Consider the following 10,287-nt stretch of genomic DNA (forward strand, 5'->3'; position numbering starts at 1 on the left):
CACACACACACACACACACACACACAAACACAGCAGGTTGCCAGGTCTGAAAGGGCCGTACTCCACCTAATGACCACTTTAATAAAATAAATATTTAATAAATACACAGCAAAAGCCTTTCGCTGGATCATTACTGCAGTGATTAATACTGTATGTTTCAGCATTTACTTTAACCCTAACTGACGCACCGAGTAGCTTCTCATTTCTTACACAACCATGTCGCAGACTAATCGTGTCATCATGGAAAAGATGTTACCATGTTGCAGTAAGGTCGAATCATACTGGCCTTCATCAAGCAAAGAAAACAAAACCAAGAAGATGCTGAAATGACTGGAATTAAACTAAGAACTGTGAGAAAAAAGTGCTGAACTGTGGGTGGAAAATGACGTAAACACTTTGTGATCAGCGTGACTCTAGTGTGATGCTGTCGTAGCTTGACATAGGCATAAATAAACAACCCTGAAACTCCATAGGCGATTCGGGAACAACTTACAAGCAGTTATTACATAGTTGAAGTGTTGTTCAAGATGACATAACATAATCAGATGTGTTTTCTTGATGAAAGTGCTTCTGTGACTGGTGGTGAAGGAGTCAGCTGTTCTCTTCGAAGTACAATCGGTGGAACATACAGGCCTAATTTTACCCATGCTGAGACCAACGGTTAGTGTAATTCACATTTATTAGAATCTTGACGGTAAATAGACATTTATATCTATATATAGGTATGCCTCTTGTCCAATCTGATTACTCAGCCAAAACTAACTGCTATATAAAGTTGTTGAAACAATGCCATGGTGGCATAAATGTTGTTTATAAAGGTGGTACATCTGAAAAAAGCATCTGGAATAATGTCCTATGAACAGATGAGACTAAAGTGGAGTTGTTTGGCCTTAATGATCAGCAAAAAAAAAAAAAAAAAAAAACACCATTATAGCAGAAACACATCATACACACTGTTAAGCACAGACGTAGGTTAGTGGGGCTAAGTCAAGTCAAGTCAAGTTAAGTCAAGTCGGCTTTTATTGTCATTGCACCCATATACAAAACAGCTGGACTACGTACGCACAACAGAAGAATTAAAGTTTTGGATTGTCCTAGTCAAAGTCCAGACCTTAACCCAACCGAAATGCTGTGGCAGGACCTGAACAGAGCTGTGCATAAGCCAATGCCCAAAAACCTCAATGAACTGAAGCAATGTTATAAAGAAGAATGGGCCAAAACTATGTGAGAGACAAAGAGTTAAAGTCATACAGGGAACGAATTCTTCAAGTTGTTGCTGCTAAAGATGGATCTACAATGTATTGGAAGTAAAGAGAGTTACTAAACCCAGTAACTCAGGGGTTAAGGCGTTGGTCTCCTGATTGCTGTCACTGTTGGGCCCTTGACCAAGGCCCTTCACCCTCAACTGCTCATATGTATAATGAGATAAATGTAAGTCGCTCTGGGTAAGGGCGTCTGCCAAATGCCGTAAATGTACGTGTAAATGAATGTGTAAATTTAGCCACCTGAAGCTGCTTATAGCGAGCCAGCTGGCCATCATAAGACCTCAGGGTTGCACAGACATACCCCACAAGCACAGTTGCACCACTGAACATCAATGCATTTTCAAAAAAAAGAGTTTTTACTGTAACTATTTCTGTAATTATAAGTATTATTGTCTAAAATGTTGATAAGGTCAGCGTAGACATTTGTCTTTAGGTTCTTGACTAAATCAACTGGCTCTTTTAAAACAATCCCTAAAATCAAATATTATAAATAATAAAAAAATATCACTAACTACCCCCTGAATTGATTACGTTCCTACTGTACACCGTCATATGATTTATTCCTTTTATACAACAGGGCTTTGTCAATGACTGCAATACCTTATAATAAAGCATGCTATAAACGCTGTCATATGATTATATTTACATCACAGCAGCTGTTAACAGTCATTTCCTTCACCCTTCTTTACTGTTTTATTCCTTTAAAGATACTAAGACAAAAAAAAAGAATACCACTTTTGATCATTACCAAGCACCAACACACAACTACTGTACACTACATCAACAAGCGCACGACAATTTAATTGTATTTGAGTTAATCCATTTATGCAAAGCATCCAACCACCAAAGCTACTTAAAAAACGTTAACTTTAGAAATGAGACTAAAAGGAGTCCAGTCATATAAACTTCTCATACAGAACTACAGGGTAATTCAAACAAAATGAACCGATTTTATGACTAATTGCTTCAGGTCTTAAGCATCATTATGGAATAAGTCAGTGTTACTTGTAAGACAGGAAATAAAAGTTAATTGTGAGTAGAATACTTGTGACTTGGCTGGAGTTTTGTATTACTTTCCCTTATTGCGTGGTGAAATCGGTTCATTCTTTTTGAATTACCCTGTACAGTACTGTACAAAAGTCTGCTCCATCTTCATATTAAACTAAATTATTATTATTATTATTATTTCCCCTCCCGTCTATTGCAACCAGTCAGCATTCAGCACCACCAGTATACTAATCACCGGTTTCTAACTGGTTCATATTTTGCTTGAATGATCCATAGGTCACCGTGTGGCTTGAAAAAATAAATAAATAAATAAAATAAAATAAAAAAAGAAATCTGAACCTGGTCAGGTACAGGGACTGGACTGAAATGAGAGCCAAAAAGTCCTTCAGGAAGCACAGTACTGTAGATAATTAATCAAAACCTGGTGACTAACCAAAACGAAAAATACATCAGTGCTGTGGTATTTTCAATTAGTTTTATTAATGACCGTTTTTATGGAGAATTTGTAGCAGTAATCATATTGCAGAACTAGCAGTCACGTAGCTGACTATGTGCCTGTAATTTTCAGAGAGGGCGTAAATCTGGAACTTTTTAGTTGGAAAAAATGAGCAGACACACCAATAATCAAACAAAACAACATTTAAAATATCTGCAAAACCTTGTTCAAAATTAATGGAATGTCAAATCATGATTTTCTGCCTTAATAAGAAAATAAACCAAACAACTTTATCTGCTAAGAAGTGAGGGGGAAAAAAAGGGCAAAAGTCTAGCCTACACGTCAACAGTCCAGTGTGTTGAGTTCCCGGGAGAGTCTTTAGTCCGGTTGAGTGAGAAAGCAGTGTGTCAGTGGAACTATGTTGTCCAGCCAGCTAAAAATACCCTCAAGGCTAAACATAGACTTGCACCAAGACCCCCCTGCCACACTTCTCTCCCTACAGTGTTCAATAAACCTCACTAACTGCTTTGCCAGGGTAGAGGCTCGGGTTACACCATGGCCGTCTTCCATCACGACCTTGTTCAACTCCCCGTGCTGGCATTGTTATTTCAACTGCTGCTATGTCCAGATGGCACAAGGCTACCCGAACACGTGTGTCGCTCCTTTCACTCATCAGCCAGGACAGAGCGTCATGAGCAAGATCTGACGCGGAGGACTGCGGCGCTGGATTTGGAATATTCCCCATGGGAGTCGTGAACATCTGGAGCGAAGCACATTGCTCACAGGACGAGTAAAGTGAACAAATGCTCTGCACTCCAACATGTTTTCAAAAAGATCCACAAATACACACACACACACACACACACACACATACACACACACATACACACACACATACACACACACATACACACACACATACACACACACATACACACACACATACACACACACATACACACACACATACACACACACACACACACACACACACACACACACACACACACACACACACACACACCAACTGTCATGCAGTGTAATGGCTCAGATGACAAGAGGACATCCACTCTGTTATACGTCTGAATTAGGGCCGTGATAGCATACCAGTGTCACTGTAAAGCATGATAAGGAAAACTAAAATAGTCCACAGTCACACATTTGCTAGGGCACACAGATGACGTGCATCTGCAATAACGCTATTTTAAAGTGTGTGTGCCTTGAAATTTGCTACGTGCTATTGTAAAACCAGGTGGTTTAAAGGGAAGACTTACTATATTTTAAAATACTAATGTTGTTGTATGGAAGACTACCTTGGATTTTCGATAATATATATATTTCTGAAATAGTGAAACAACTGAATAGATTTTTTCTGAATGAGGAAGTATAAACAAGGGTGAATGTTAGCATTCGGTACTCACTCTGTGCTCGTTGCGCGGGGCAACACCTGTGCGGGACTGACCTTCTCCCCTATGCGCTCTGTCCCGGCCGTCTGTGATACTGGGCATGAAGCCGTGGTTGAAGGGATTCGAGAAACCTCTCATCATGTGCCGCATGCGTTCGTTGTGCATACGGAGAGGATCACTAATAGCACACACACAGTCAACAGACGTTAGTAAGTGTGTGATTTCTTAAAGCACTAAGGGAACAGTATACTGTAACACAACAAAATGCAGGTCACTTATACTGTATGCAAGCATCATGTATGGGTATAAGAGACAGATATAAGATGTAAAGGACAGAAACAGAAAGAAGGCCTACCTTGCTGATCTAAATGTAAAACAAAACAAAGGAGAGAAAGGAGAAGAGAAAAACACAGATTTTGAAATATAATCTAAAAGAGTACAGCACAATACATACAGTAGTAGATCATCTACTTTGTTGTAAAGAAAAACAAACTATACGCTACAAATCTGAACAAAAATGCCTTTAAAATGTAGTAAACCCCACGTAAATGCACGTGATGTGCTGGAGATGTCTGAGCTCCTGCACCATTTCTCTAAAAAAGGGGAAATGATAAAAAAACTATAACTAGCACTGTAGGGCAGGCGCTGTTTAAATGTACAAAACACAAGCATCACACATCATCACGCTGGTGCTTCTGTCATGTCTGGACTTTTTATTTTGAACTGACATTTTCAAACTTTGCAATATGACAAGATAACATATTTAAATTATAAACTAATTTAAAATAGACTTACTTACAATGTAAGAGCCTACTGTACTGTATATTGTGTTACGTTGTACTTATTCATTACTGCTTGAACAAGCTGCCATAATGAAATGTCCTACATGTAAAAGTGTGTGTGTATGTGATAATTTAGCTGTATGTTAACAACTGAGCATGTTAATGCTTGACAAAGGTTTCCTACCGTAGTTTAGATGGTGAAAATACAAGTTATTGGTTTTAACATCTGTAATTTGACTAGTGCATTAAAATTAAGATCAAATTTGGAGGAAATTTGAAAGGATAAAAATATAAGGCCAGAAAATCTGTAAATAAATGAACTTTCCTTTGCCTAACATATCTTTGAATATAATAATATAAAAAAATGAGAGTGGAAAGACAAGATGAAATGAGACAGAAGTTGGAGAAATAATTCGCCTGAACTACTGATCAGCAGACAATGCTAGGTTAAGCCCTCAAACTCTTAGTTTATGTGTAGATTTATCATTAGGACACATTATAGCATTAAGACAACTTCACTTTCTATTGTGATAACTGGGGACCAGGTTTGGACACCTATGCCTGAAATAAGCTTTCAGTTTATAAAAAATACACAAATAATAACATTAATAATAATAATAATCATCATCATAATTTGTCTTTGTCAAAATTACTTGCTAGTAAATGGAGTTCAGATATCATTATATCATTTAATACGAAAGTTCATTATGAATTTGTCTCTGTTGCATAAATGTGACTGGGAATCTCCCTGAGGAGGTGATTAACAGGACATTACAAGACATATAAGATAAAATTAGCACACACAGAGAGAGAGAGAGAGAGAGAGAGAGAGAGAGAAAGAAAAATGAAAATAAAAAAACAGACTCAGAGAAACAAAAAAAAAATAATTAGTCAGTGAGACAAAGGAACAGAATTAGAGTAAAAATAAACAGTGAAAAAGAAACACAAACACACATTTATGTATACTATAATATATATAGCTACACAAATAAAATTTAAATCCTTATACAAGATTTCTTTTCCTGACGTGTGCATAATTTCTTTTTCTGACTTAGTATGTATAACAAGAAGCTAATTTTTCTGTGGATTAATGTATATGTGACGAATAAAGGATGAAATTAACCTAATTTAATTTAGGATTAGGATTTTGAACTGTTGCTCAATAAGCGTCCTAAGGTCAGACTATACTTAGATAGATTAGAAATTTCTATCTATCTATCTATCTATCTAATAAAGCATGTGAGTAATCAGTGACTCAGCGTATTTCAGTGAATATGATTAAGTCGACTTTACAGGCGCTTCGCGAACTTTCTGTGCGCCTCTAGCGCGCGCGCGCTCAGCTGCCTTGCTCGTGCAGTAGAAGCCCGCTCGCGCGCACCTCTCTAACCTGTGACCCTAACAAACAGGTGCTGAGCTCCTAATAACACTAATAACAACACTAATAATAACCACAACAGCCAAATGCGTACGTAAACAAACATTACGGAGAGAGGTGACACACAAACACCGAAAACATTATGTCAAACTTACGAAAAGAAGGGGTCATCTTCAAAGTCCCTGATAAGGCTGTTGAACATCCTTACACGTTAGAAATAAACAGTTTATATATAAAAATACTAATCTGTGTTTTCAGTAGCGTAATTCTCCTGTTCAGATTATGACGCTGCCACTGACACGGGATAATGCACTTATAACTGCGACTCGCTTTACATTTAAGAAGCTCGGTTGTCATGTGAACGACCACGTGACACCAATCCAGGCATCTCATTGGCTAGTCATTACCGGTTCCTGCCCCCTGCTGCTTTTAGCGTTGGTCAGTGTTGTGTATGTGTTGCCATGGTAAAGCAGGCTCGCGTACCTTCCAGAAAGGTCTAAATGAAAAAAGTTTATGTAATCGCAGTTATTAGGTTTTGTAACCATACACCTAATTAGAATATTAAATATATTAGACAAATTAATTCCTTAATCATTTTTCTGAACTTTCCACCTCAGAACTTTCAGATTTTGTATCATATTAACATGACATTGCCCTTAGTCCTCTTGGTCATCATTTATGCTTGTTTGGTTAAGTAAGGGGGCGGGGGGGGGGGGGGGGGGGGCAGTGGTAGTGGTCACTGTCGGTCAAACGCTGATTCTTGGAGAAAACGTTGCACTTTGATGGGAAAAAAAATAAATAAAGACTAATCTCACCTAATGGACTAATAAATAAATGGCAATAATGCCCTTCTCTTTGGTCCCTAGCAAGCATTCAGCTGATGATTTCCTTCTGACCCAGTATATAGCTGCTCCTTCTTCTTCTTGTTTAACGGTGGTTGGAATCTAATAGCTGGGTAACATTACCGCCAACTGTTGATCTTATTCTCCCTCAACTGCCGGCCTCTTATAGCCGGTTTTCCAGTTCTTGACTTCTTCTGTGTCTTGAATTTTTCGTCTCTTCTCTCGTTCTATCTTCTCAACATGTTTCCTCTCAGTACCGCTCTGCATCAATAACTAGACTTCTGTAAGTTGCATCATCGCCAACCTACAATATAGATTTCATTCTCCTCAGCTTTCCTGGCCTTTAAAGCCAATTTTTTTAGTCCAGTCTTTCTTTAAATTTTTTTTTTTTCACATTAATTGCTTCTATTGCCTGATTAGTGACTCCCCATTCTAAAAGATTTTTTTATATTTCCTTTTATTCTACCAAATTCTTGGAGCTGTGACCTCTAGCCGCTCTGGCATACATTTCCGGCATAAGAACAGAACTGGTTTAATAGTCTCACTTTTATGGTTTTAAAATCTTTGAGCCTTTCCGGGATGCGTGATCTACCTTTATATCACTGATGGTGATTATTTGATTCTTAAGGTCCTCTTCAATTTTTCTTTATTGTCTATTTCTGGGTAAAGCGTGTTGTAATTTCTATTGTGCTGTTCACGTATACCATTATAAACATTAACATTATACCCACCGAGGTTTTGAATTTACTTTTTGCCACCAGAGCAACTCTTGCCCCTCAAGGCACATTTCCAAGACCTCTGGGGTGTGCTGTAGTGTCTGGTACCAGAACATTGCCAGCACATCCTTTGGAAGTGCTGTGGATTGTGGGATGGGGGCTTCTAGATTGGACTTAATTGGGATCTGGGGAGTTTGGAAGCCTAGTTGTCAGCATTGGCCCCTTTGTCTGCTGGGCCCCAGCTATAGGTAGGGTTTGGTGCATTGGGTGTTCATGGCCAGCATTGAGGGTTTTTTTTAGTGCTGCGTTGGCTTTTCTGTGGAATCAGACCAGATGAGCTGGCTTTGTTTTCCAGGTGAGCTTTGGATGCCCATGTCCCTGTTACCAGTTTACTGGTGTATAATTGATAATGTCAATCTGTTAATGTTATGTGGCATTAAACAGCCCTGACAGAAATTGGACTACTATAATCTAATTACAAGTTCAAACATACCATAATAAATACTGACTGAACTTTGGTAGGCACGGTGATACATACAATAGAACTACCACAGTACCCACTTAAGTGCCACAGTACATACCATAAAGGTAGGTAAGGGTTGTAGCTAAAAGTAATGCAAAAGTGGGTATAACTTTTTATTAACTGGCACATATGGTTCAAAATGCACAAGTAGGTAGAGTAACTCTTACTCTATATAAAGGTACTGATTAATGCTGTACAATACCTTGCCAACAACTGAGACATGTTCAACCATGTGCTCCTAATGACAACTGCATACAGAGTACATATCTCATCGGCCAAGCTTGTCCAAGTGAACAGTGGATTAGGTTGTGTCATCGTGTCTACTTAAGGAAGTGTGAAGCATTCATGTAAGAAAATCCAGCAGGCAAGAGTGGCAAAAATGAAGGCAAGATACACCACCTGCTGGAGGAAAGACACACACGCGCATTACACTACCACGCACATGATGAAAATTATGTTGTCTGGTTTTGTTTGATTTGGAATTTTTTTAATCAGTTATGAAAATGAGAATATTGTAAGCGATTTAGTTTGAATGTTAAGCGACATTTGGAAGCAAGAGTGATCAGCCAGAACATTTACACCACCTGTCTAATATTATGTTGGTCCCCCGTGTGCCACCAAAACAGCTCTAAACTTTGGAGGCATGTACAACGGATGCTTCAAGTCCTGTAAGTTGTGAGGTGGGGCTCTCCATAAATTGCCCTTGTGTAACCAGTACTTTCCATAGATGCTCAATTGGATTGAGATCTGGGGAGTTTGAAGACTAAATCCAACCCTTTGGCAGTGTGACAGGGAGCTACTTGCTGAAGATGCCACTTCTATCAGAGAATACCATTTTCATGTTTTTGCAACACAGTTAAGGTACAGTATGTGGTACGTGTTAAAGTAACATCCACATGAATGACAGAACCCAAGGTTGCCCAAAACATTGCCCAGAGCATCATACTCTGGCAAATTCTAGGGCAATCTGCTGGTATGCCTCCTTCCCACAGTGCATCATGGTGCCATCTCTTCTCATGTAAATCACACTCACGCACACAGCCATCCACAAGATGGTCGATACTTAGACCAGGCCAGCTTCTATTGTTCCATGGTCCAGTTCTGAAGCTCAGATTTCCACTGTGGGCACTTTCAGCAGTGCACGGGATTCCACATTCATCATGACTCTGTCCCAAGGTAACTAATTGACCGTTTTTTTGCACCACTTTTGGTGGGTAAACGTAGTTTAGTCTTACAAACGAGTTCCGTTCCAGGAGCATGTTCGTAAGTCGGATTTGTTCTCAAGTCCGACAAAGTGAGTCTTATACGCTTTCAATTTAAATATACAATGAAAAGCATAATAATTCACTTGACTAAATCTCTATCCCCCTGGCATCATGTGGCAAAAAACTGTAATATCGCCTAAGGGAAATGAATCTCACTCGTCAAATGCAAGTGTTGTCTCTGTGCCTTTAAATCGTGAGCGGAATCATCGACGCCATTTTGTTTCAGATTTGTTTTTCACTGTATTGGACTGTGAACAGTTTTATATGTATTATTTAAAGAACAACATTAATTTTAAGCAAATTCTATCTATCCATCACTAGACTGGGTTTATCATAGCCAATCCATCTACTGTGACAGGTGAGAGGAAACAGGATAACCCAGGATAACAGGAAGACCAGTGTTGATATGTGGACAAGAAGAGAGTGTTTGTGTCACTGACACAAACACAAGATCAGGATCAAATATATGACCCTGATTTCCTGCACCACCATGACACTTTGTGCAGCTAATCAAAACTTTGTATTAAGAATTATCAGGGCATCAGACAGAAAAACACACATGTGCTATAAGCAAAGAATCTTTACAGACTGCAGTGGGACACAAAGATGTCCTGAAGACAGTGGCTTTTTACCAGACTGATTTGATTAACTACATGACAGAAGAGAAAC

The 10,287-nt window shown here is 38.8% G+C and overlaps 1 protein-coding gene across 1 annotated transcript in view; it reads right to left on the reverse strand.

Annotated features, from left to right (window-relative positions):
* Positions 1 to 6,577, reverse strand: part of mlf1 (myeloid leukemia factor 1) — an 11,948-nt gene extending 5,371 nt beyond the window's left edge. Inside the window, exons 1-2 of the mRNA XM_053486234.1 lie at positions 6,428 to 6,577; positions 4,131 to 4,293 (exon numbers count right to left, since the gene is read on the reverse strand). Of these exons, the coding sequence (XP_053342209.1) occupies positions 4,131 to 4,293; positions 6,428 to 6,474 (210 nt within the window). The 5' untranslated portion in view covers positions 6,475 to 6,577. The remainder of the gene's footprint in view (positions 1 to 4,130; positions 4,294 to 6,427) is intronic.
* Positions 6,578 to 10,287: the final 3,710 nt, after the last annotated feature.

This window comes from Clarias gariepinus, chromosome 25 (genome assembly GCF_024256425.1).
Source record: "Clarias gariepinus isolate MV-2021 ecotype Netherlands chromosome 25, CGAR_prim_01v2, whole genome shotgun sequence".
In the NCBI taxonomy this organism is placed as follows: Eukaryota; Metazoa; Chordata; class Actinopteri; order Siluriformes; family Clariidae; genus Clarias; species Clarias gariepinus.